This window comes from Hypanus sabinus, chromosome 3 (genome assembly GCF_030144855.1).
Source record: "Hypanus sabinus isolate sHypSab1 chromosome 3, sHypSab1.hap1, whole genome shotgun sequence".
Taxonomy (NCBI): Eukaryota; Metazoa; Chordata; class Chondrichthyes; order Myliobatiformes; family Dasyatidae; genus Hypanus; species Hypanus sabinus.
In genome coordinates, this window is record NC_082708.1 from 39,705,255 (window position 1) to 39,733,129 (window position 27,875).

At 36.9% G+C, this 27,875-nt stretch overlaps 1 protein-coding gene across 1 annotated transcript in view; it reads left to right on the top strand.

Annotated features, from left to right (window-relative positions):
- ubl3a (ubiquitin-like 3a) overlaps positions 1-27,568 on the top strand; it is a 56,398-nt gene extending 28,830 nt beyond the window's left edge. The window contains exons 2-5 of the mRNA XM_059964124.1: positions 14,355-14,463; positions 21,965-22,051; positions 25,166-25,243; positions 25,870-27,568. Coding sequence (XP_059820107.1) covers positions 14,355-14,463; positions 21,965-22,051; positions 25,166-25,243; positions 25,870-25,922 — 327 coding nt within the window. The 3' untranslated portion in view covers positions 25,923-27,568. The remainder of the gene's footprint in view (positions 1-14,354; positions 14,464-21,964; positions 22,052-25,165; positions 25,244-25,869) is intronic.
- Positions 27,569-27,875: the final 307 nt, after the last annotated feature.

Below are 27,875 nucleotides of genomic sequence, written 5' to 3' on the forward strand. Positions count from 1 at the left end.
CTGTTTTTGGCTTAGCTGATGTTGGGTCAGTAAATAATTTGTTTTTCCATTTAAAAATATCTGCAAAACATTGGTTAAATTGATATTGGCACCCTTGTGAGCGAGGTCACCACTTGTGCCATGCTGTATGAAACTGTTAGAGACTACTTTGTAAAGTCATTATTTGATGTCCAGGTCAGTCAGGCATTTGTTTGTGCTCCTGAAACCAAACTTAAGGTTATTGAGAATGAGAGATGACAAAAAAAGGAGCTTCCCTTCCTTCACCATCAACTCTGCCCTCAATCGCATCTGTTCCATTTTGTGCACACCTACCCTCACCCCATCCTCCCACTAACCCACCAGTTTGGTTCCTCTCGTCCTCTCCTACCACCCCCACCAACCTCCTCACCCAGCACATAATAAGGTTATAAGGTTTCCTTTTGCCATCAATACATCCTTTGATACGGAAGTGGATGAGGGTGTTTCTGATAGCGGTGGTGTCTAGAACCAGAAGGCACGACCTCAGAATAGAGGGGTGCCCATTTAGAACAGACTTAAGGAATTTCTTTAGCCAGAAGCTAGTAAATCTGTGGAATTCATTGCCACAAACTGCTGTGGAGGCTAATTCTTTGACTAATTAAGAACCTTAATATATCCAGAGTGTCAAAGGCAGGAGAATGGAGGTTGAGTGGGATAATAACTCTGCCATGATGGAATGGATGAGCAGACTCATGTTCCTATATCTTATGATCTTTGGAAGCAATGAAACAAACCTCTTCAGGACTTTATTCTGGCTGAACCATGTTACCTGTGCATGACAAATTACAGCACTATACTCAGCTTACTTTATAGGTATATTTGAAATTGACTGTGGTTTGCAGAGAAGGCACAGTCATTCAATATATGGGCAAAACTAGCATCTTTTGTGGATAATTCTGAATGAGTCGCTCACTGAAACTAGTCTAATACAAAATGTGCTGGAAGAACTTGGCGTGTCAGACAGTATCAATAGGGAGAAATGGACAGTCAATATTTTGGGTTGAAACCCTTTATCTAGACTGAAAGGGGAGAAAGCTTGAAAAAATATGGAGGGAAGAGAGGAAGCAAAAGTTGGTAGGTGATAAGGGAATCCAGGTAAGAGGTGTGATAGGCAAATGAGGGTAGGAATGATTTCAGAAGCTGGGAGGTGAAACTGAAGATGAGGGCTCTGGTCATGGAATAAAGAAAGGTAGAGAAGAGAATTGCAGGAGGAGTGTATGGTTGACAGAGAAATGGGGAAGGTGGGGGAGGGAGAAGGTGATGATGGGGACCAGTTGGATCAGGAAAGAGGCTGAAAGAAGAAAAGAAAAATAAGGAAAAGTGACAGAGGGAAAGTAGTTGCTGCAAGTTTGAGAACTTGGCTTCATGCCACCAGGTTGTTGAATGTCCAGGTAAAATTTGAGGTGTTGGAGCCAAATACATGATTTCATGCCACATCTTGGAGTTTATATAAACTGTAATTTTTTGTTGTAACAGTTGTTTGGGAAAAGGCTCCTTGTCATCTATTCCCCACCTTCCGACTGCCCTCTGCAGGATAATCACAGGCAGTTGATTCCAAGGTTCTGCTTTTATAATTTTAGTGTTTTGCTATTAAAGTAATTGGGACATTCCATTAAACTAATCGGTTCCAAAATATAATGGTATGAGTCTACAGTATAAAAGCTGTAAACCACTGACTAGTTGTATGTATTCTTTATCTGTGCTGTTATAATAAAAACAGTGCAGGATGTACTGCAGTTTGGAAAGATGTTCTTCGGAAATGCACAGTAAATTGTTATGTATCTCATTGTTACTCTTCTATACCTTGTGCACAAATGTGTCTTGACAGTTGTTAATCTAAGTACCTTCTTACCCTTAGGTGTACAACTTGTGATCGGGGATGAAAAGTTTTTAAAGGGAAATCTTATTTTTAGAAGCAAATTTTGAATTCCACATGCAAATTTATTAGATTTTCTTCCTTTTGTATTCTGCAATCTTTAAAGTATGCAGTATCATTTTAATCTCACAGAAGGATCTGACAGTTGCAGTTCTCTTGGTGCTTTGCATCTGAGCAACGAAGTACTAGAGTATACTATCAGCTCTGGTTGTGTTGAGTGGTGGAGTATGCTGGAAGGGTTGAAAGGCTTACTGCTGTTTTCTGTGTTGCTATGAAAAATAAATTATTTTGGCAGTTAGTAATGTTTTGGCATTCAGAAACAAAAGTGACATTCTGATCTTGGTAATGTGTTAGATCCAGGCTTCTGTTTGAATAGTTGTCATTTATGTGAAGTGCCAAGTCACTTAATTCTTTCAATCACACAAAATCAAATGGGTGGCGCGGTAGCGTAGCGGTTAGCATAATGCTATTACAGTGCCAACAATTGCAGTTCAATTCCCACTGCTGTCTGTATAGAGTTTGTATGTTCTCCCCATAACCACGTGGATTTCCTTTGGGTGCTTTGGTTTCCTCCTATCAAAGACTTGTGGGTTAGTAGGTTAGTCGAGCACATGGGTATAATTTGGTGGCATGAGCTTAAAGTCAGTGTCATAAAAATGCACAGAATCACAGAAACAGGCCCTGTGCCAAGCTATTTAAACTGCCTAGTCCCATTGACCTGTACCTGGACCATAGCCCGCCATATGCCTACTGCCAATATAACTATCCAAACTTCTCTTAAACGTTGAAATCAAGCTCACATCTACCACTTGTGCTGGCAGCTTGTTCCACATTCTCACCACGCTCAGAATGAAGAAGTCCCCCCATGTTCCTCCTAAACTTTTTACCTTTCACCCTTAACCCATGACCTCTGGTTGTATCCTCACCTATCCTCAGTGGCGAAAGCCTACTTTCATTACTCTATCTGTACCCCTCGTAATTTTACATACCTAGATCAAATCTCCCCTCAATCTTCTAAGTTCCAAGAAGAAAAATCCTTACTTATTCATTCTTTCCTTATAACTCAGGTCCTCTAGCTCAGAAGCAAGTTCACACAAGAAAAAGGGAAAGTTATATTTCAGTGTACACTTTCTGTTCTTACTATATTTAACAATAATCCAGATTCCTGATCAGATGTTTATAAGCAAGCTGGGGCAAAACACTGCTGGAGAAATTCTACAGACTAGACAACACCTGTAAAGATGAATTTTGGGTAGAAAGTGTTCATCTGAGCTAAAAGTAGAGATGTGACAGGCCTGGTCCACCTCTAACTTTATCCTTTTAACTATCTTACTGTTCAATTAGAGCAATTTCTTCCAAATAAAAGGTTTTATGGAATTCATGAGTCAAAGGTATGTGTTATCTCTGTGAGGTAAGTACGTATTCTATTTTAAGTTGACATGATCCATTCTTCTTCTTGCTTATCCAGGACAGTTATGACTGTATCAGTGCTGCTTTCTGCCCTTACCTTGATACCACTTTATAAACATTTCTGCCAATTTCTACCTTGCCCTTGCTTTTGTGATCTATTTCTGACTCTTCCCTTCCTTTGCTAACCTAATTCCATTTTTGCAGGTAAGCTAACAATCAGCCTTGACTACAAGGATTCCCACAGCTACCCAAACTGCATTTCCTTCCACCCTGCTGTTTGTAAGCACTGCAATTTCCCAGTTTCTCAGCCTGCTTACTTGGTGTCCCTTTCATGATTTTCTTTATTGTAAACTGTAGGTTCCCTTTCAGCACAGTTGATGAGACTCTCAACTATGTCCGTTCCATTTCTCACACTTCTACTTAAGTCTTTCCATTCCCAGAGCAAGAATTACTCTTTCTACTCATTGCTTTCTATTCCATCAATCTTTCAGGTAATTATCCTTTGTATTTTCTGGCATATCCCATCTGAGGAGCCACTTGTCACATCCTGTCCTCTTTCCCCCCCATCAGTATTTTGAAGGAATCAGTCCTTCGAGGATGTTCTGGCTTACTCTTCCCATTTCCACCAGTACATACTTACAATACCACAGGAATTTCCTCTTTGCAGCCACAGATAATACAGCAACTGCACTTTTTCAGTCCTCCCCTTTCCAGCATCAAGGCCACCTTCTACTCCCCATGAGGCAGTGATATGCTTTATTCCTCTTAGTTAAGTGCACTAATTCAGCTATTCATGGTGCTGCCCTCCAGTATTTGCTTAGTGGAGGAACAAGCTAGAACAGAACAATCTGCAATCATGCCACTCGGACTTGGGCTATATTTTTTCTCTTTGTGACCGTTTTTCTGAAATCAAAACCTGTTAGTCATGTGTTTTGAACCTTGGCTCTGGAGGAACGTTGTTTCATTTGTCTATTTTTGTGTTTAGTTGAATAATTAAACTTGAGCTTGTTGTCTTCTAAATTGTGCAGTCATACAATTTAGATGATCGCTTTTTAGAATACCTGCATACATGAGTCTAAGCTTTTAATCATCCATCTCATCTCCTATTTTGACTCTTTTTCTTTTTCAATCTTTTTATTGAATTTCATATATATATAAAGAAAAACATAACATAATAATGAATAGGTTATGAATACAATAGACTTGAAATTACATTGGTAATAAGATAATAATATCCTATTAAACATCAACAGAAAAAAGTACATTAATCAATCAAGTCTGTATAACTATATATGAAAAAAAACAAAAATAATCATCAAAAAAGAAAAAAATTGAAAATAAGTAAAAGAAAATGTATATTGAAGAAAAAACACTAAACTAAACTAACATGGGCAATAATAACAGTTTATAAGTATGTGATAGTGTCAAAAAAACTCCGGAACTCCATACCTGAACAAGAATAAGCAGAAAGAAGGTCTGGAAAAGGTCAGATTAATTCATATGAAAATGTCGAATAAACGGTCCCCAAGTTTCTTCAAATTTGACTGATGAGTCAAAAATAGTGCTTCTGATTTTTTCCAAACTTAGATATGAAATAGTTTGGGAAAGCCACTGAGACGTGGTAGGAGGATTTACTTCTTTCCAGTTTTGTAATATGGACCTTCTGGCCATTAATGTTACAAAAGCAATCATTCGTCTGATTGAAGGGGAAAACTGAATACCATCCTCATTTGGTATACCAAAAATTGCAGTAATAAAATGAGGTTGTAAATCGATATTCCAAATTGAGGAAATGGTAACAAATATGTCCTTCCAATAGTTATGTAAAGTGGGACATGACCAAAACATGTGGGTCAATGAAGCCACTTCTAGATGACACCTGTCACATTGAGGGTTAATATAAGAGTAGAATCGAGCAAGCTTATCTTTAGACATATAAGCTCTATGTACAATTTTAAATTGTATTAAAGCATGTTTAGCACATATATAGAAGAGGAATTAACCATTTGTAAAATTTTTTCCCATTTATCTGTTGAAATATTATATCGAAGTTCTTTTTCCCATTCTTGTTTAATTCTATCTGATATTTCTGGTTGTATCTTCATAATCATATTATAAATAAAAGCTACTAATCCCTTCTGACAAGGGTTTAAGGTAAAAATCAAACCTGAGAAATCCACTGAAGTTGAATTGGGAAAAGATGGTAGAACTTTATGTAAGAAATTTCTGATTTGTAGATATCTGAAAAAATTAGATTTAGGTAATTTAAATTTGTTGGAAAGTTGGTCAAAGGACATCAAAGTACCTTCAAAAAAAAATCACGAAAACATTTTATACCTTTCCTTTTCCACATGCTAAAAGCTTGATCTGTCCAGGAAGGTTTGAAAAAAAAATTAAGTAAGATAGGACTATCAAGAACAAAGTTTTTCAGAGTAAAAAAACTTACGAAATTGAAACCAAATTCGTAATGTATGTTTGATAACAGGATTAGATATCTGTTTATTGAATTTAACTAAATCAGCAGGAAGAAAAGAACCAAGAACAGAGAATAGGAAATATCCCTTTACCTCGTTACATTCCAAATTTACCCATTGCGGGCACAGTGGTGAATCCAAATCTAATTTCCAATACATTAAGTTACGAATATTATTCGCCCAATAGTAAAATCTAAAGTTAGGTAAAGCTAAACCACCATCTTTTTTAGATTTTTGTAATTGCTTTTTACTTAACCTGGGGTTTTTATTTTGCCACACAAATGAGGAAATTTTTGAATCAATGTTATCAAAAAAAGATTTAGGAATAAAAATTGGTAAGGCTTGAAATAAGTATAAAAATTTCGGTAAAATCATCATTTTAATAGCACTAATCCGACCAATTAATGATAGGAATAAGGGAGACCATCTTGTAGTAAGTTGTTGAATTTGATGAAGCATAGGTAAAAAATTCAGTCTAAATAAATCTTTATATTTCTTGGTAATTTTTATACCTAAATAGATAAAGTTATCAGTAACAACTTTAAATGGTATCCTGTCATTCAATAAAGTTTGTGCGTTTAAGGGAAATAATTCACTCTTATCCAAGTTTAGTTTATAACCAGAAAAGCTACCAAATTGAGCCAACAAGGATAAAATAGCGGGAATAGACCTGTCAGGATCAGAAATATATAACAGCAAGTCATCAGCATAAAGTGATAATTTGTATAACTTCTCATTACGGGTAATACCAAAAATATTAGGAGATTCACAAATAGCAATGGCTAAAGGTTCTAATGCGATATTAAATAATAAAGGACTTAAGGGACAGCCTTGTCTCGTACCACGAGATAATTGAAAAAAAGAGGATCTATAATTATTTGTAAGAACAGAAGCAACAGGTTTATAATATATTAATTTAATCCATGATATGAAGTTGGGACTAAAATTAAAATTTCTCAATGTATTAAATAAGTATGTTCATTCAACTCTATCAAAAGCTTTTTCAGTATCTAATGAGATAACACATTCTGAGATTGTGGGTGATGAAGTATAAATTATATTAATCAATTTTCTAACATTAAAAAAGGAATACCGATTCCTAATGAAACCAGTTTGATCTTCTGAAATAATCTGTGATAGTACCTTTTCTAATCTAATGGCTAAAATTTTTGTAAGAATCTTAGAATCTACATTTAATAATGATATAGGGCGATAAGATGCACATAAAGTAGGATCTTTATCTTTTTTAAGAATTAGAGAGATAGTAGCTTCATAAAAAGATTGAGGTAATCTCTTCTTAGCAAACGCATCATTAAAAATTTCACATAACCAAGGGGAAAGCAAAGAAGAAAAAGTTTTTAAAAATTCTACAATATAACCATCAGGGCCAGGAGCTTTCCCTGAATTCATTGATGAGATAGCCTCTCCTATTTCGGCCATAGAGATAGGAGCATCTAACAAGCTACGATCTTCATCTATCAGTTTAGGAATATTCAAATTGTTAAAAAAATTATCCATCATGGACAGGTCACCATCAAATTCTGATTGATATAAAGATTTATAAAAATCTTGAAAAGTGTTATTGATTTCTTTATGATCAGTAGTTAAATTACCGTCTTGTTTACGAATTTTAATAATTTGTGGCTTAGTCGAAATAGCTTTTAATTGATTAGCTAACAGTTTACCAGTTCGATCACTATGAATATAGAATTGAGCCCAGGTCCTAATTAATTGATTTTCAATTGAAGAAGATAATAGTAAACTATGTTCCATTTGAAGCTCAACTCTCTTCTTATAAAGTTCTTTGGTAGGAGTCACGGAATAAATCTTATCAATTTCCTTAATTTTATCCACTAATAAAGCAATATCTAAATATCTTTGTTTTCTTTTACCAACGGAATATGAGATAATTTGTCCATGGATAAAAGCCTTAAAAGAATCCCAAAGTATTCCTCTGTCGATTTCTTCAGTATAGTTTGTTGAGAAAAACAAGTCAATTTGCTGTTTTATGTAGGTGATAAATTCTGGGTCTTGAAGCAAAGTAGCGTTAAGTCTCCAAGATCTAATATTATTGGAAAAGTCCGAAATCTTAATAGATAACTTCAAAGGTGCATGATCCGAAATAGTAATAGAATCATATTTACAATCAATAACATCCGTTAATAACCGATGATCAATAAGAAAATAGTCAATTCTAGAATAGCTATGATATACATGTGAAAAAAATGAAAATTCTTTATCTTTAGGGTTCAAAAACCGCCATATTTCAGTGATTCCCGAATCAACCATAAAAGAATTAATAAGTGAGGCTGATCTATTCGGAAGAGTACGGATAGATTTAGATCTATCCATCGAAGGATTCAAACAACAATTAAAATCTCCACCCATTATCAACATATATTCATTTAGATTAGGAAGGGAAGTAAATAAACGTTTAAAAAATTCAGGGCAGTCAAAGTTTGGAGCATAAATATTAACTAGAACCACTTTTCGACTAAAAAGTGAACCAGTTATCAACAAAAATCTGCCCTGTGGATCAGAAATAATTTCATGATGTGTAAACGAAATTGAGGGGTCTATAAAAATAGACACACCCCTAATTTTGGCGGTACAATTCGAGTGAAATTGTTGACCCTTCCAGAACCTAAAAAAACGCTGATTATCCTCCCTCCTAATATGGGTCTCCTGTGCAAAAATTATATTAGCGTTCAATCTATGGAATACTTTAAATATTTTTTTACGTTTAATTGGATGATTTAAACCATTAGTATTCCAAGAGATAAAGTTAATAGATTTATCCATCATGCCAATATTAGTTGTGTATATCATAAAAGGTTAAAAAGACACATAACCCATAATTCAGGAAGAAGGAAAATTGATTCAGGAGCAACCGGAGAACATGACACCTCAACAATATTAATAATTTAAAGTCGGCCCATAGACTAAAAGCAAAAAAATAAAAATCAAAAGCGTGAAAAAAGATCCCTACCCCCTCCCTCCACCCTTTGAAAGAAAGCCAAGCGGCAGGCGCATAATCTAATACTAACATTACCCCCATTTCAAGATGGCAGCTCCATAAAAAGATTAAAAAAAACTCTAACAACCAGATTTAAATATAGGGTTGCGAAAAAAAAAATATATCAGTCAGAATGAAAAAACTAATATAATAAAACAAACAATCATTAATAAAAAAAGTATAAACATTAAAATTTAAAAGTGTAATATACCTTTAAAAAAAATTCCATATTCAAATACAAAAAAGATGACGTTTCATAAGCAAAGGCTTATGGGAAGAAGAAACGACAGTTTGAAAAGCCATATTACTAAATACAAATGTAAGTTCAGCAATCTATTAAAAGAAATTTAATTAAAAAAAAGTTATCAAAATAGGATTAAACAAGGGATTTAATAGACACTACAATATATAAAAAAAAGACCAAAAAATCCAAAACATTCGTCCCATTTCTAAGTACAGGCAAACAAATAAATGCTTACAGAAAACAAAGTCTTACGGGAAAAAGAAACGACATCTTGAAAAAAAAGTAAATCATTATTACAAAATATAAACGTATATATCCGAAACAGAAAAAAGAATAAAAAAAGATATTATAAAAATTAAAAAGAGCATCTATAAACAATGATGACAGTAAAAAAAAACAGACCCGTAGATCAGGATAAGAAATTATAACCCAGCTTCATAGGTTAAAACTTAAAATGAAATGGCATCCTCTCTCCGAAAAATCTTCAACATAACACATAGTTCAAGTTGCACTAGAAGATTGATATTCTTCAACAAATTTCTTCACTTCTTCCGGAGTGTTAAAAAATTGCTGACTGTTGTCGTTCAGCGTAATTCTAAGCTTCGCTGGATACATTAAAGCTTGTTTAAGTCCAATCGAGTGAATCTCTGCCATCACTGGTTTAAAAGCGATTCTCGCTCTCATTACTTCGAACGAATAATCTTCAACAATACGAAATGTGTTGGTGTTGTAAGAAATCATACCTTTTTTACGAGCTAATCGAATTAAAAGCTCTTTCTCCCGAGGATAATGAAGGCGAACAATCACTGCTCGTGGTTTACCAGACACAGCCGAAAATCTCGCAACTCTGTGAGCGCGGTCGATAACAGGTTTAGCTTGCAAACCTTCACCACCAAAAATTTCCCACAGTAATTTAGAGAAAAATTCAGTTAAATCACCGGACTCAACTTTTTCGGGAAACCCGATGATTTGCAAGTTCTGTCTGCGAGATCGGTTTTCGAGATCAGTAATTTTAAACTTATACTGATCTCCTGTTTTAACAGTCGATTGTATCTTCTTGTCCAGCGCTTCAATTGTACGTACTTTTTCACAAATTAATTTTTCAATAAGATAGGGGAAGTAATATGCAGGGAGAAGAGGTAAAGACGAGTAAGAATTCGGGGATTATGGCAAGACTTGTGGGATAATGGGCGGAAGGAGAGACAGTTTTACAGAATACATAAAACAGTTGGATTGATGGGAGAAAGGGGTGAAAGAAGAGGGGAAGGAATTATGTTGACTCAACAGAATTGGGCATACCATGCTTAACTATTCCTTGTGTCTTGATGGAAAGCATCACTCTGTGGTGTGTAGGTGTTGTCATTATGAAACAGTTGAATACATTCTTTTACCATGTAAGACAGATAAGCCTGAAAGAAAGCAAATGCAGGCTGCACTACTGTCTTTGGGGGTTGATAGTTTTTCATTTAAAAACTTTAAGTAATGGAAGTGATTTTAATTCACAATATTGTCCTTCATTATTTGCAATCGATAGGTTTTTTTGGATAATGTAGTTTTCATTTGATAAAGAACTAGTAGGAGTTTTATTTCCCAATTCTCAACACCACACTGCAGTGCATTTGGTGGCGGTAATGCACTTTTAAGTTGGATTGCCAATTATCACTAAAAGTCAGAAAAAGAAAAGGGGTAAAAGGTCCGAGGGGAATGGGGAGAAAGAATTTGTTTATTGGAAAGAAGTTGATATTCATGCCATCATGTTGGAGGCTACCGAGGCAGAATATAAGGTGTTGCTCTTCAACCCTGATGGTGCCCTTATCTTGGCACAAGAGGCGACCATGGACTGACATGTTAAATGGAAATCAGAAAATGTTTGGCCACCAGGAAGTTTCGCTTGTGGCAGATGGTACGGAGGTGCTTGACAAAGTGCTCCCCCAGTTTACATCCGGTCTCAGCGATGTAGAGGAGGCTGCATCAGGAGCACCAGACACAATAGACAGTCCTAGCATATTCACAGGTGAAGTGTTGCCTCAGCTAACTGCCTGGGCCCTGAACGGGGGTGAGGGAGGAGGTATATGGGCAGCTGTAGGACTTAGGCCACTTGGAAGGATAAGTGCCGGGAAGGAGCTTACTGAGGAGGGACAAGTGGTCAAGGGAATAGCAGAAAGCAGGGGAGGTGGGAGGTAAAGATGTGTTTAGTGGTAGGATCCCTTTGGAGATGATGGAAGTTACGGAGGATGATTTGTTGGATGCAGCAGCTAATGGGGTGGTAGTAAGGACAAGTAAAGAGGTAGGGGGAGAAAAGAAAAATTACTACCTTTCAAGGTACTAATTTCTGGATTACTCTCAGCCCCATGTACTAGCCAGGGCAGGAAAAGAAATAGAACAGATGAACGTGTGACCAAGGAGCTGGTACAGGAGGAAAGGGTTTCAGATCATTAGAACCAATTTTGGAGAGGAGTGGGTTGCGTCTTAACTGGAGGAAGACCATATACTGTTTGGAGGTTTGCCACTGCAACTTAGGAGTGTTTAAATTTGTTTGACAGGACGATGCAAATCAGAGCACCATTGTCAAAAAGTAGAACAATTAAGAGGAGGGTAAACCAGTAATAATGTATAGAAAGGCAGGCAGGAGTATGGCAATAGACACAATGGAATAGATGGACACAATGGAATAGATGGATTGAAATGTGTTTATTTTAATGATTGGATTATTAAGATGAACCTGGAGCCTGGATCTATATATAAAATTGTAATGCTGTGACCATTAGAGACTTGGTTGTAAAAAAAGGACAGAACAAGATGCTTAATGTTCTAGGTTTCAGTGTTTTACAAAAGGTAGAGAGGGAGGGATTTGCACTATTAATTGAAGATAATATTCACAGCTGCAGTAAGAGGGCACTTGTTTGAGTCTATGTGGGTAGAACTCAAAAATAAAAAAAAGTACAATCACTCTAGGATTATACTACAGACCCTCTTTCCCCCCCCCCCCCCCAAGAATTCCAAATACCTACCAGGGCATTGCATAACAGGATAACAGGCAGACAAGGGAAAGCAGTAAGATGTTAAGGATGACTTGAACTTACACAATATTGGGACCTCCTTAGTGCAAGAGGTCTAGATGGGGCAAAATTGTTAGGTGCATCCGTTTGTTCACTCGTTATTTGCAGTGTTGTATGGTATGAGTGATCGTGGTCTTTCCGTGGCCATGGTTGTTCTTGGCAAATCCAGGTGCATCTAGGTATCTTAAATCAGTTTGTAGATGGTCAATTGAGAGGACTGGTCATGCTGGACCTGGTGTTGGTAAATGTGCCTGAGCAGGTGTATGGCCTTCAATGGCAGAACATTCAGTAACAGAATTCCTTAAATTTTTAGATGGTTACAATGTCTTGTAAAAGTATTTTGCCACTACAACTATTTTCACATTTTACTGTCATATTTTCTAAATTGTATTGAAGTAGGATTTTTGATCTAATCTACAAAACATTGTGTCTATGTCAAATGAAATGAAAAATTCTAAAACCTGTCAACAATTTACTAAAAATTAAAAACCAAAATAGTGAGGCTGAAAATATATTCCTCCTCTTTGTAATTACAACGCTAACTTTCCTCAGGTGTAATTTATAGTATTACCTTGCAAATCCACCCAATTTGTTGTAGAAAATTGGAAGATCAGCTGTTTTCAATGAATTCATAAGACTAAATTATCCCTCTGTAAGGTCCAACAGGATGATAGATTTTCAATAGACCAAAAGAGCATTCAGGACAAGTTGAGGGAATGACAGCCATTTCAAAGGCACTGAACATGCCTCAGAGCTCAGTGCAGTCCATCATTTAAAATAAAAGTGGGGGTGAAAATGAAACCACAGTCACACTGCCGCCTCTCTAAACATAGTCACTAGAGAGGAATGGCAATTGTAAGAGAAGCTACTGTGACACCAACAGTCACTCTGAGTGAGCTGCACAAGTCAGTGACTGCAACTGGCGATGAAGTTCGTGGCTGCACGACCTCTAAGGCCTTGCACAAAAGGGCATGTCCAAATGGATTTTAGTAAAGTGTTTGACGATGTTCCTCATGGTAGGCTCATCCAGAAGATTAAGATGTATGGGCACCACTTGACTGTTTGGATTCAGAATTGGCTTGCCTGTAAAAGACAGAGGGTAGTGGTTGATGAGACTTATTTTGGCTTGAGGTCCATGACCGGTGGTGTTCCACAGGTGTCCATACTGGGACATCTGTTATTTGTTACATAAATGCAGGTGAAAATGTGGATGTCTGGGAGGTTGGTAAGTTCACTGACAAGAAGTTTGCCAAAGGATACTGCAGGATATACAGTACTGTGTAAAACTCTTGGGCACATATATATAGCTAGGGTGCCTAAAACTGTTGCATGGTATTGTCATAATTTTATGTATTGCAATGTACTACTTCTGCAAAAAAACCAAATTTCATTATGTGAGTGATGATAACCCTGATTCTGATATGGGTCTCTATTGTGGACTGAGAGTGGGAAGTGGGCATGTTGGGAAAAGAGCTAGGGAGAGAGGAGGGAGTGGGAACCAGAGTCATTCTGTAATGATCAATAAATCAATTGTTTAGAATCAAATCACCTTGCTTGGTGTCCTCGGGGTGGGTATGTCTGCATTGCACCACCCTCACCCTCAGTACTTCTCTGCCACCTGTCCCTCACCCCTCCGTGGTGCTCCACTCTCTGCATTCCCAAACCCTGATTAGAAAGTTATTTTCCAGATTAGATTTATTTTTGTGGACAGGCACGTGTGGCAATTTTCCTAGCCATTGTAATGGTCTTCTAATTGTGTGGCAGCAGTTTGCTGAAGGAATGTCTAATTCTGGGTTGTAAAACATTATGACAGACAAGATTATTTTTTTCCCAAGGTCATTGCTATATTCAGTATTCAACTATTTCTTGATATCATATGGAGTGAGTTGCAGTTGCTGAAGACTGACTTTTGTTATGGTGCAAGTCTTGAGTAAGAGCCAAGATGTATCATCCACTAGCATTTACAATTCACAAGGCTGTAAGTGCTGTACTTTACTATGTGCCATTGTAAATTATGGCATCCAAAGTTAATTGTGACCATAAAAGTATTTTAATTTTCTTTTTCATGCTAAAGGAAACTTGTGTACTGTCTGTTAACCATAATTTTGTTTTGTTAATTTGGCATAGTGTGGATGTAATTTATTGACTGCTGTTTCTGTTTTGAACAGCAGTATTAATGTTGAGCACAAATACAAATATGTACAAGTATTTAGATTTTTCACTGGAGTACAATGAATGTTCCCTTTTTTTTAAACAGATTAATTTACGACTCATCTTGGTCAGTGGAAAAACAAAAGAATTTCTATTTTCACCCAATGACTCAGCAGCCGACATTGCCAAACATGTTTATGAAAACTGGCCGATGGGTAAGCAGTTCTTTCTGATTCGAGATTTTAATCTGGGTTTGGTTTACAGTGCAACTCTTTTAGCTATAATGCTTTAGTTGTTTTAGGGTATCCCTAACTATTGTGAAATTATTTTAAAAAAAAATTTAAACTGTCACCAGATTTGGGAGAACAATGCATCATATTTCCCTCAGTCATTGGGGGTTGCTTGCCCCAGCAAGTCAATGTTGGTGCTTCCAACAATCTCATTCCACCACTTGTTTCCTTGTAACCTGGTTTCTCTCACATGCCTACTAAGACTCCGCCTCCTGTACTATTGGAAATTCATAACAATCAATGAACCTAACAACTCACACTTCATTGGGATTTGGGAGGAAACTAAATCACTTGGGGGAAACCCACAGGCTCTGGGGGAGAACATGCAAAGTCCAAAGTGTTCTTTGAATTGGCTTACTTGTTCCATTAACAATGTTGATATCTGAAATGTATGTATTTGCATGACATTTGGTCCATGACTGTGATGATCACTTAGAGCCACCTATTCTGACCTCTGCCATTGTGCTATGTAGCCTCTGCCTTAATTCCTCTACTAAAACAATTGCCCATCCCTTTGGTGTCTCTACAAATGGACATTTCATGGCATCTCTGAGCACACTTAATTTACCTTTTAAACGTGAGATGCTCCCTAAATCTCATTCCTTCCTTGGCACTTTAGCACAATAGCTCCTCATTTAGCAACACCATCCTACTAAAATAAAAACAGAAAATGATAGAACCAATAAGATGATGAGGCAGCTGTGGAAGGAGAAGTGAGGTGTTAACTTAAAATGTTAATTATTTCCCTTTCCACAGATGCTGCTTGTGTTGGGTCCACTACTTTTTATGTTATATGTTAATACTTGATGATGGACTTGATGGATTAGTGGCCACATTTGCAGAAAATACAAAGATGGGTGGAAGAGCATGTAGTATTGAAGATATAATTCTGAAACTTTTTAAGGCATTGGTCAGACCGCATTTGGAGTATTGAAAGCAGCTTTTGTCTCTTATCTAAGAAGGTATCTGCTGGTGTGGGAGAGGATCCAAAAGTCCCGGGAATGGAAGGGTCAACACAGGAGGAGAGTTTTGTTCTCAGCCTATATTCACTGGAGTTTAGAAAAATAAAGGGAATCTCATTGAAACTTACTGAATATTGAGAGGCTTGGATAGAGAATACATGCAAAGAATGTTTCCAACGGTGAAGGAGTCTAAGACCGGAGGGCACCACTTAAAATTACAAGGATGTCCTTTTTGAACAGAGACGAGAAATTTGTTCTGCTAGATGTTGGTAAATCCACAGTATTTATTGCCACAGATGGACATAGAGGCCAATGTTATTTGGTATATTTAATGCAGAAGTTGATAGTTTCTTTGGAAAGGGTGTCAAAGTTTAGAGAGAGAAGACAGGAAAGTGGAATTGAAGGAAAATAGATCAGAGCAGACTCGGTGGCCTACTTCTGTACCTATTTTATGGTCTCAGATGCTGCCTGATTTTCTAATTTTTCCCAGCATTTTCCCTTTTCGTTTCAGACTTCCAACATCTGTGGTTTTAACTTTTATTTTCACTACTATGTTAAAATTTTCTTAATTTAAGATACTTTAACTCTACCTCACTTGAACTCTTGCATTCTGAACAGACCCATGGTCCTTCAGATATTTGCAATTTTGCCAGTTGAAAATCCACCCTTAATTACTGCATTGTTAACAGCTTTGCCTTCTGTTGCTATGGCCGCATGCCCTGGAATTTCCTTCCCTTTAACTCTCCAAAGAGAGTCTTCTGTATTTGATCTCCTCCAAGCCATTCTTAAGCTTTTGATTATCTGCTTTAATACCTTCCTGTGTAGATCCATCTTATTTTGTTTGATCACATTCCCATGATGCATATTATATTTTGCAGATCAAAAATTCTAGTTATTGTCTTTATTTCTTCTACACAGTCTGTTTGTTCATTAGATAAAAGAATTACTATTTCCTTTACAGGGATTACTACATTCCTTTGCCTTTAAAATCAGCAGGAATGTTCACCAGTAAAATATTAAAGCTGAGCTATTAGGTCTAATTAGTAAAACTTGGTTAAATGGGTAGGTTTCAAGTAGCAACTTGAAAATGAGAGCGATTTTTGTAATGGGCTAGATTAATCGGCTTAAGCTATTTGAGTGTCTATGAGATGTGGTACAAGCACAACAAAATAACTGAAGTCTAATTTATTATCATAAAATAAAATGAACCACAATATAGTCTATATAGCAAGTCACAAAGATTTCTGCAAGGCTTATGATTCTTAGTCACCACTTGATTGTTGCTGTTGTCAGGGGAATTTCATATTCCAACTTGCTCATGAGACTACCTCTGGGTCCTAGACACCGATTGCAATCTCCAATCCCAGTTGAAGTCTTACAAAGCCGGGAAAGGCACCCCATAAGTACACATTTCACAAGTGATAAACTCTGACTTTTTGTTTCAACGCAGCTTGTTTTTTTCAAACTCATCCTGTGTCCATTCAAACAGTCTTTATAAATCAAATAGTCATTTCTTCATTCACTCATATCCAGACATACAACGTTCCCTTGGACTTAAAAAAAAGGGCATTAATGTTTACATATAAGTGATGAGCTGAAATCCAAAAAGAATATCAACTATCAAATCGCTTGACAGATATTTGCATTTAATGGTGCCTGAGACTAAGAAAGAATCCAGTTACTATCAACAAACATTTTACAGATATGAACGGTGTTTACTCACTGGCAAATTTTACTCACTAATAGTCATGTAGACCCCTTATTCTAAGAACTCAGAAAGATTTAAGTGGTCTTTCAATCTGATAGACTATCATTGTTTTAATAATAATAAACCTGATTCTGATATTTAGAACTCTTCCTTCTGCTTAAAGCAATGAGTACATATTAATATCAGTTGAAATATTAAAACTAATATCATCCTGATTATTAAAATGAGAAAATTATACAGATCTAAGGATTAACCTTAATGTTCATATTAAAATGTCCTAATCCCTAAGGGGGGAGTGGGGAAGAAGAACACATCAACAAGATGTTAACAACAACTTGTTGGTAACTCAAACAGAATGAGTAAGAGCTTCAAACACTACAGGGATGCAAGAGACAAATTACAATCAATTTGGCACTTAACCTTGTTTCATAGAAAAGATTGTCTGAGGCCAGTCACTCTAGGTTTAAAACATTTCCTCATAGGCCCCCAATTAGCACACGTTGCATAATTTATATATTTTCTTGAAACATTAATAATATTTTCAGAAATCTCAAGGTTGTCAATGGCTCATTGGGTCTCAACAGATGTTCGACATCTCATAACACACAAGACAAACATTAAAATAGAGCAAAGCAACATTCTGGCAAGAATCTTTGAAAACAAAAGTGGAGGAGTAGTTAGTTACAAATGTTTTAATTCTTGCTTTGTCAGCTTACCCTTGTCCACAAACTCAGAATAGATTTTTCCTCATACTGTCGTCCTGTATGTATTAGGACTATGGACATACCCTGTGGAAGCAGTGTAAAGATGGACTGAAGGCTATCCTATGTAAAAGCAAATTGATCTTGGGACTGTTCAGCAATAGGGATGGAGAAGAAAGCTTTAGCTAACTCAGTAAAAGTATTATAACTGAATCCAGCTGGAAAGGTCCTCAGTAAGGGTGACAACATCTGGAACAGCTGTGGCCAGCAGAGGGACAAACCAATTTAACTGGTGATCGTCAATGATCATGTGCCATGAACCATCAGCCTTCTGAACTGGCTAAACAGGGCTATTATAAGGGCATAAGGAAGGAAGGAGAATTTCCAGGTTTAGGAGGGACTTGACTGTCTCATCAATTTGCTTCTGCCCTCCAGGGAGACTACTTTGCATGACAACTACTATTTGTGATGGCAAGGGTATAAAGACAAGTTCTCATTTTGCCTTTCCAACCAGAATGGACACTTCATAATACCAAAAGCAAATTTGCCAAAGGGTGTTGAGATAGAGGTTCCAGTTGACAAATCATTTCTCAAACTGTTTTCAGGTACCTGGGAGGTAAGCATGTGGACAGATCAAGGAGGTCCCTTGCCAATAGCGAGACAGAACTTTGTTAGTACAGCATCAGTATCTGATCCCTCTAATCCCTGAATACACGTGCTCCCCTGTATATAGATCCAGATTCCCATGTAATAAAGTAACCTTAGCCAGAGTCCACCAGGGCGATTTGCTGTTGCTTATTATGCTGTGACCACCAAAGGGTAATAGTTACATAAGGCCGCTTGGATGATGGGAATGTGAGTTGCAGTTATAGCAATAGTATCAATCCTGGAGTCCTATGCGACACACTGATTAACCTGCCATCCAGAGTGCAATGCAGCCATGACTGGAAATAACCAGGGAATCTCCTCCTTTGGATTAACATTACATTCCGGTGTAGAGGCTGTAAGGATGACTGATACATTTGTTCTCAAGGAGTTCTTAACCTCAGGTAATGGTAAGGGTCCATGACGTAATAAAGGTTGGAAACTCCTGGTCTGAGCTATCAAATGTAACTACCTGGGTCACAATGCTCACAGTTTAACACACTAAAAACACCAGTAGTTACACCGTCAACTTTTTCCTTATTCAGCCCTGTCTTCAGCAGGAACAGAAACATTTCCTTTCTACTAAGATGGGAAGAGGGGCTCTTTGAATACCAACTGTTGAGTCACAATTATTGGCTGTTTTGGGGCATTCCTAGTTCCATTCATCATGCACTCATGATGCCTCTGCTGCTGCCGGGATTTAAAAGCAGTCTTACCTGCACTTTATCCCAATCTACTTCTGACACTTCATGTTGGGCAAATAGACTGCCAGTCTCCGAGGACATGCATCCCAATCCAAAGGGGCAGGGTTAAAAGCACGGACAGCTTGTATGAGCAAATCTGCAGATGCTGGAAATCCAAAGCAACAAACAAAATGCTGGAGGAACTCAGCAGGCAGGCAAAATTTTTGGAAAAGAGTAAAAAGTTGATGTTTCGGATGAAGCACCTGGGCCCAAAATATCAATTGTTTACACTTTTCCATAGATGGCTTCATATGCTGAGTTCCTCCAGCATTTTATGTGTGTTGCTTTGTATGACTATTCAACTATTGTTCAACTCCATTAGCCTGACCAGCCTGTAACTCAGCTGAGGCCAATGGCTCTGTCATTAATGACCCTAACTGAATCAATTCATGCACATTTAAAAAAAACAGTTGGGAAGCTCCTAAATCCTATTGGCAGGTGAGCCAGCTGATCAAGGATCCCCTGGGTGCTGAGACAAGTTTGGCCTAAATCTTGGAACTCAGTGATAATGTAGTTGTGGAAAGTGTTCACAGTGGTAGTAGGAACAACCACTGCAGCTTGATTTTGTTCATCAGCATTCTTCTAACTTTTGCATGTTTGAGGGTGTGTCCCTTAATTTCATTATTTCTGTCCCCATCGAATCATCATCATCATTGTACCATATATCCCCACCGCAAGTATCTGGGTCCCAGTCCGGCTGCAAGACCATAGATCATATCTTTACGGAATCGACCATCAAGCAGCTGTGTGAATGCATTGCTTTTGCATTACAGTAGCCAATCTACCTACCACGGCAACTTGTTTAACTTCAGAGTGCTCAACATGTTCCAGTGCCCTGTGTGCTGTTTCACTTAAAGCAGTGTCCTGAGTACTCAGAGGCCATCTCTTACTACAGTCACCTGATTTCCTCAGAGGGCTCAGCTTTAACTGCCACAATGCAGTCATAAAAATCCACCCTACTTGAGACAGAGAATCCTTCTAGAAGGAAAAACTATGTGCTTATGGCATTGTGGTACTACACACAGAAGCTTAAGTCAGACAATTCAGCAAATACTTTCTCAGACATCTGGGATGGCCCCATTTGCTTAGAACATTAACCAGCAATCCAAAAAGCTCAAAAGTTATTTGTCCATCTGGAGACCCGAGATAAGTCATATGGTATTGGTCAACTTGCTTGTCCACTTGCTGGAAACTGCTTGCAATGCTAAAGTTTTGTGGGCTGGATTAATCAGACCCAGACTATTTGAGTGTCCAGGCGATATGGTAATAAGTGCATAAGCATTACAAAATAACTGAAGCCTAATTTATTATCATAAAATAGAAAACAGATAAACCACACAAAATACTATTTATCAAGAGAAAGATTTCTGCAAGGCACAAAGGTTTCTGGGCTCAGATTCTAGTCTCCACTTGATTGAGGGAGCTCCAAATTCCAGCTTGCTCCTGAGACCACTCCTAAGTTCGAGGCACCAATCATGATCTCTGGTCCCAGTTGAAGTCTTGTGACACCACCCCCATAAATGCAAGTTTCACAAGTGCAGAGACAGATAGACTCTATGATATTGTGTTGAGACAAAAGTTGTTTTCTTTTCAAACATACCCCGGGTAAGTTGACACAGTCCTCATAAATCAATTAGACATTTTCCTCATTCACTTATGTCAGGACATACAGCATTCCCTTGGATTTACAAAAGGGCATTAATCTTTACAAATAGATAATAAGCCTGAATGCAAAAATCTATCAAACCAGCTATCTAACCACTTTACAGACGTTCACAATTTAACGATGCCTGAGACTAAGAAAGAACCCAGTTACTATCAGCAAACTTTCTATAGACATTAACAGTGTTTACTCACTAACAGACATACAAGACCCTACATATTAAGAGTTCAGAGAGACCTGACAGACATTCATTGTTTTACAAAATCTAATGGGGCACAGATTTAGAATATGTTGCCCTTCATTAGTCAAGGAATTGATGAAGAACATTAAGGAAATGGTACAGCTCTAAAAAACTTGGATTATACCACGCTTTTGTAATGTGTTCAGTCCGGGTTGTCCCATTATAGGAAGGATGTGGAAGGTTTAGAGTGGGTACAGAAATGATATACCAGGAGTCTGTTTGGATTCAAGAGCATGCCTTATGAGTAAAGATAGTGAGCTAATGCTGTTCTCAGTCTCCCTCACTTCAAAGAGAGGTGACATGATAAAGGTGAATAAGATTGAGAGGTGTAGTTATAGTGTACAGCCAGTGCCTTTTTCCCAGCGTGACAAAAGCCAATGTCAGAAGACATCGGTTTAAGTTGAGTGGAGGGAAGTTTTGAGGAGTTTTTTTTTGCAGTGTAATAGGTGCCTGGAATGCACTTCAGGCAAATTGATGTAAATAAAATGGGTTATGGATTGTGTAGTAGGGAAGGTTAGATTTATCATAGAGAAGGTTTATATAGGTCTGAACAACATCATGTCCAATAGGCCTACTGCTATACTGTTCTATGTTGAATCCCCTGGACTGTGAAGATTTATTTGAAGAGGATAATGTGGTTTGTCATATCAATATCAACAGACTGGTTGAAAAGGACAGAAAAGGACTTGGCCTGTTTCAGTACCATGGTAGAGGTGGAACATTTTAAATCTAGATTTAATATTGCTATTTATTTGTCTTTAAGATTGGGAAGATGAATTTGTCAGCAGTCCAAGTATTCTTCGGCTCATCTATCAAGGGCGATTTCTACATGGAAATGTCACTCTTGGAGGTAAGAAATCTAATCAATAGCATGTAAGAATGTTATAAGAACAACAAAGGTCCCATTATCATTGATGAAAACAGTTCAGTAATATCAATACTTACAGTCAGCATAAATGTTATCCAGTATCTAAGTAAATGTTTCTAAGTTCAACATTTTTATTAATTAATTTATTTATCTGCTTTGTGATGGTCTATTGACTGCAATAACTTTCTCGCATATGTCCGATAACAACACAAGCATGCACGTACCACCTCCAATGTAATGAAACATCCATCCCTGCCCCCCACCCCCCCAAACCAGTCCTGTGGGAAGTATGATAAAACTAAATACTACTACCATCTAATTTGTTTCCAGTTGCTATACATATGCCACATTGCAGAGATAACAGTGGGATTAATTTATATCCTAAAATATCTAGATTCACCCAGTATCTTCAACTAAACAAATGTAGTATGCTATCTGAATGACTAGCTGGCATTGTCACCAAGAACTTGGTTCTAGTGAATATTATCATGCTAATTCAATCAACTTTCTAGGTAGACAATCTTCAGCATAGTTCTTGCTTCTGTTCATTTCACCATCCGTTCACTGAAGTTAAACATGCATCTTATTCATCTCTCATCTTTACTTCAAGCCCTACATTCAGTTCATCACCAAGAGAAATCTATTTCGATATCAGCAGAATAGCTCGCTATTCTTCCTTTGTCCAGGTTTGTTTTTGTGATATATCTGCACTTGTTATCTCTATCCTACATAAACCAAATCAGAACACCTACCTGCATTTTACCTCTGTCCTTGCCACCCACCATGCCAGTCAATTAATCTCAGTTTTACTTCAGATTTCTTTGATCTCCCTCCATCCTGCCTTCCCATGTTTCTTCACTTCCACATCACATTTCATCCCAGTGACCATTGCTATTTTTCAATCAGGGTCATTTGGGATAATCTTTTATGTTAAAGTTACATTAACTACCAAATTAAGTCATTTGCTTCTATCTCCCCAATAATTTTGTCTGTCATTCCAGATTCATGCTTACATATTGATTATATGACCTTCCTAGCAGAGTATGCCTATCAGTCCAATGCTGTCCCTCCTTGTACCCTTGTATACTTGCAATATTTTCTCTCACTTTGCTGTCAGTTCTGCTGTGATTAACCAGTTAACCATATGTATGCTAGTTGGTTAACCTATTAGTGTACTTAGGATGTCAGAGGAATCTGGAGCATCTGGTGGAAAATCAGTGTCAATGAGAGAGTAGACAGCATCAGTGGTCAGAGTTTACCAGTTTCCATGGAGCTGTGAGGTGGTGGCACTAACTGCTTTGCCTCTTTTCTGGCCTTTTTCTCTTTTCTATAGATAATCCTCGGTCACTCCTTATCTCCCTTTCTATTGCTCTCTCTCTCCCTCTGTTTGCATCCATTAAATGTTCCTTTCCCTTCTCTTTGTTCTGGCATTTTCTGAATTATCTGTCTCATGCAGATCTACCCCCACTCTGTCCTCTTAATGTCTTTCTTCCTCTCAGACTCTTTCATTCTCTCACTTCTCCCTTGCTCGATCTCACACTCGCAATTTTTAATTTGTTTTTCTTTCTTTAGTTTTCTTTCTATTTTGCTTTAATCTCCATCTGATTTCTCACTTCATATCACTTCTTTCTTCCTATTTGAGCATCTGTGTGGTGCTCTCTGAATTTCAGCTTGTCTAATATTTTCTTTACCTCTAATTTTTCTCTCCATCTCTTTTTCTTTTGTTCTGAAGGTGTTTCTCCCTCTGTTCTTCAGTGTACAGTGTGTAAGGGGGCGTGTATGTAATTGTTTCTAGGTACTCTCTCTCTTCCCATCTTTTTTGCTATATAACATTTTATGTTTGCCCTTTTCAGCTCTATCTCTGTGACTGGTTTTCCTCCCTAACTTTTGCTTCATCAATGTTGTCCTCACACCTTCCACTGCTTCTCTCTTCCTTTGCTTCACTTTTTCTTCCACACTTATTTTTGTTTCTGATGTACTCTTACATACGCTCCCTCTCTCACTCATTCACTCACAGATTTCCTGGATGAACATTTCCAAAAACTCATAATTAACCTATTTTAGAATGAAATACTGCAGGGCATGTTGTGTAACAATGGCTGAAGGAAAAGGTGGACTGAATGTAGAATTTGATAATATTGGCAGAAATATGCTAATAATCTTCATAGCCAAAGTTAATTTTGGAGATGTGTGAAGTATGAAAGGAAATGAAGAAAGGAAATAAACTGAGAGTAAACCAATAGAAGTTCTTGTAATCTGTTTACCAACCTTGATCCCCTATTCTCTGAATTCCTGCCCTCTTTAGAGCCTCAGTCCCCTCTGTTTTTCATCTTGCTCTATCTCATCACTTTCTCCTCAAGATTTCCATCTGGATACCTGGCCCATCCCATTGTGCTCCCTCTACTTTTCACCATTACCAACCACACTTCATCCTTCCTCTTGATCCTGTGTATGGCCATGTGTTGTTTAGGAATCCGCCCCAGTAATCAGCCATTCTCATCCTCCACTCCTGTGAAAGTCACCCTTAGGGTTAATGACAGTCATCAGGGCAGACAGAACTTGCATTGGAAAAACATCATTTTAGCTCATACTTGGAAGTCAAAGCTATAATTTCATCCGTCCTAATGTTGACAGCATTTGGCTTTTACATTAAACTTCATTGGTACCACCATCATTGAATTCCATATCAACGTTCTGGATGAGAGAAGGCTGGTACACTATGCCTTTTGGACAGTGATAACATCCAGTATATAGGTGATGCAGAATTCACCGACTGCTGTAACACTAAATATCATGGGGAAGTTGCTTGGTATTTATTGTTCGATGCAGTTACGCATTGGACATTTATGTGACATGATAACTGTCTCTAGTCGATTGAAATTTGAATGATGTGGATTGATTTCAAAGCATGATTCAGAGTTGCAATGAGGGATCATCGGATCAGAAGAACAATATTATACAATGGAAGCCATTGCCTATTTAAAACTTGCAGAGTTTGAATAGGTTGATTCTCTTTTGCTTTTTTAAACAGTTGTATTTTGCTGGAGATTTAGTTGAATAAATTATTTGAGATTAATTATCATGTGCCGTTTACAGCATTAAAGCTTCCGCTTGGTAAAACTACTGTAATGCACCTGGTTGCAAGAGAAACATTGCCAGAGCCAAATTCCCAGGGTAAGGACCTACTCAATTGCACTTTCTTTTTTTTAAAAAAAAGGAAAACAATTTATATTTTACTGGAAATGTTTATTTTGAATGTACTTTTATTGGTAGATCTGGGAGGGCCCTCTGCCCTTAGCTGACATCTGGTCATTTAATATGGCTATTATCTGTGACCATGCTTACTTGTAGTGCATAAATTGGCATCTGTATTTTGTTAATGCTATAGATTTTTCTTTTTGAAAGTGATTGCAATCTAATTTTTATGCAAATAAGAAATGAGGCTCATTATTATTTTGACAGTTGGTTCGTCATTTAATTGACATTTTCAACTCTGTACAAAATGTCTGTATGTTTCCTGCAATGAACCATTGATTCATTTCCAGTTACCTCAATTTCATTTGTAGTTAGATGTGAAATTGACTAAAACTTAAGTATTTTAATAGAGAGCAGTTGCATGGTTATAGAAAAAGGAAATCTGAGTAATCCATTGAGCCTCTTCCAGCAGCATGAGAATTGTTTCTGTTCTCTACTCAGTGGGGGCTATGTGGAAATGAAAATCTTTCAGGGGAAAAGTGAAACAAGAAAACTACATTGTCATAAGGTTGTTTCTCACCAAAATTTTTATTTAATGTCTCTAGGTCAAAGGAACCGTGAAAAGACTGGAGAGAGCAATTGTTGTGTCATTCTGTAAATACTTCCACTTATTTCTGCTAACCGTGATGTAATATAGTCCTTGTCTTTCATGCTGCTGATATAAAAAAGAAGTAACATTGCTTCAAGAACTCTTTTTAAAATAAATCTGTTCATGAGATCGATATTTAAAAACTGGAGCATTTCTGTTTGGTTTATTTTAAAGCTCTTCTGTTGTAATGTTCATTTTTGTTCAGTTTTTTTGTTACTTCCTATAATGCCTTCTATAGTTTCTGTATTTATTTCTACATGTGAACAAGCAAAGTTAAACTGAAGAATATTTACACCACTGACCCCATTTTGCTATAACCACGCTGTGCTGAATTTAAACAAATGTGCATCAGTGCTTTTTTAAAAAGATTAGGTTATTTTTCTTAACCCAAGCATTTCTTGGAGGAAATACACACTGCTGATTGTAGTGTTAATGTTGCCTTGTTAACCAGATAATGAAGACAGACTTGCTTTAAAGTTTAAATTACAGTAAAGACTTAGCAGTTAATTGTGAAATAATTTTTATCCCACAAAATGAACTTCATGCAAATTTCATAATTATTAAAATATGGGTAAGTCTACTCTTAAGCATTAGGTGATGGAAGTGTATGTGCCTATATTTTGATGAGCTTGTAGATTTTATTGCAAAGATTCTCTCTCTTTGTGCACTGCAATATTTTAGCATTGCCTACAAAGGCTTAATTTGTTGCACAAAGCATTTTATAGCCTTAATGAGAGAGAGGGAGAGAGCGAAGCTTTGAAGCTTTTCTCTTTCTTACTGCTGAATATTTAGCATATTTGTGGTAGAAAGTTCTATTAATCATGTCTCTATCAGTAATGTTTTTGTCTTATAACCTTACTGTTGACTGGATAGTTTCTAACCTATTACAGAATTAAAATATCGTAGGGAAGTCACTCATCAAGCTGAGTATGTTATTTTGTTTTTCTTTACCATAACTATTTTAGTAGTTGTATAATTTGCATTTCTGTATCTAGTGCTTGCAGTTGTGCAAAAGATGGGGAAACTGAAATATTGGTTGGCCCAAGTTTGTTTTATGTCAGCCTTCCCCTTCCTTTTGTATAAAATTATAAATGATATGCTAATTAAACCTAGAGAATTTTGCACAACACTGAAGCATGAGCTACTTTTGTCTGAATCTGTAAAAAAAAAATAAAGTTTTTATATTTTTCAGTGGGGGAGGTTGTGTCCTCCCATCTGAATTACAAATGTGTAGAATATATTTAATAAGAATCTTATACAGTACTGAGAATAGAACTTGTTAACAAGTATAGATTTCCTTGTAGTATAACAAAATATACCAATGTAAGTAATATTAGCAGCTTTAAAATGTTGCAGGTTGACTGTGTTCTATATCTAATAGAATCATCTTCCCAGGTTGAACTTGATGGTATATGTAATAGTTTTTCAGATGATTGTCATATCTTAATTGCTTTTTCCCCTTTTATCTGTGTTTATTGTTTTTAGTATGCTTTACATGCAATAGTTCTTACAAAATATTGTTCATATTGATCAGGATAAAATTTGTATAGAGCTATGTTTTGCAATGATTGTAAATATCACTGAACATTTTCTTTCTGCAACCTGTAATGATAGATTACTCCTGTAAACTAAAATAAAATATTGCAGTTCATGCATTGATTCTATTGGGTATTATTTGCATGGATATACTTTCAAATTTATTGTCAGTAAGTTGGTTTCTTGCTATCTCATTTACACATTTACAATTTAAGATTTTTTATGTCTTATTGTGACAACAGCAATTACAAAGAGGTGTACATTAAATGTCCATTGTGCAGAAAAAACAAAATTACTTGCTTTTGAAATTTTCTTTTTAATTCTATCCTTTGTCTTGCCCCCTTCCTCTCACTGTCTCCAGCCATAAAACTCTCTGGTCTCTGCATTCCTTTTACTTGGCTTTGACATCTCGTGACCTGTGCTATA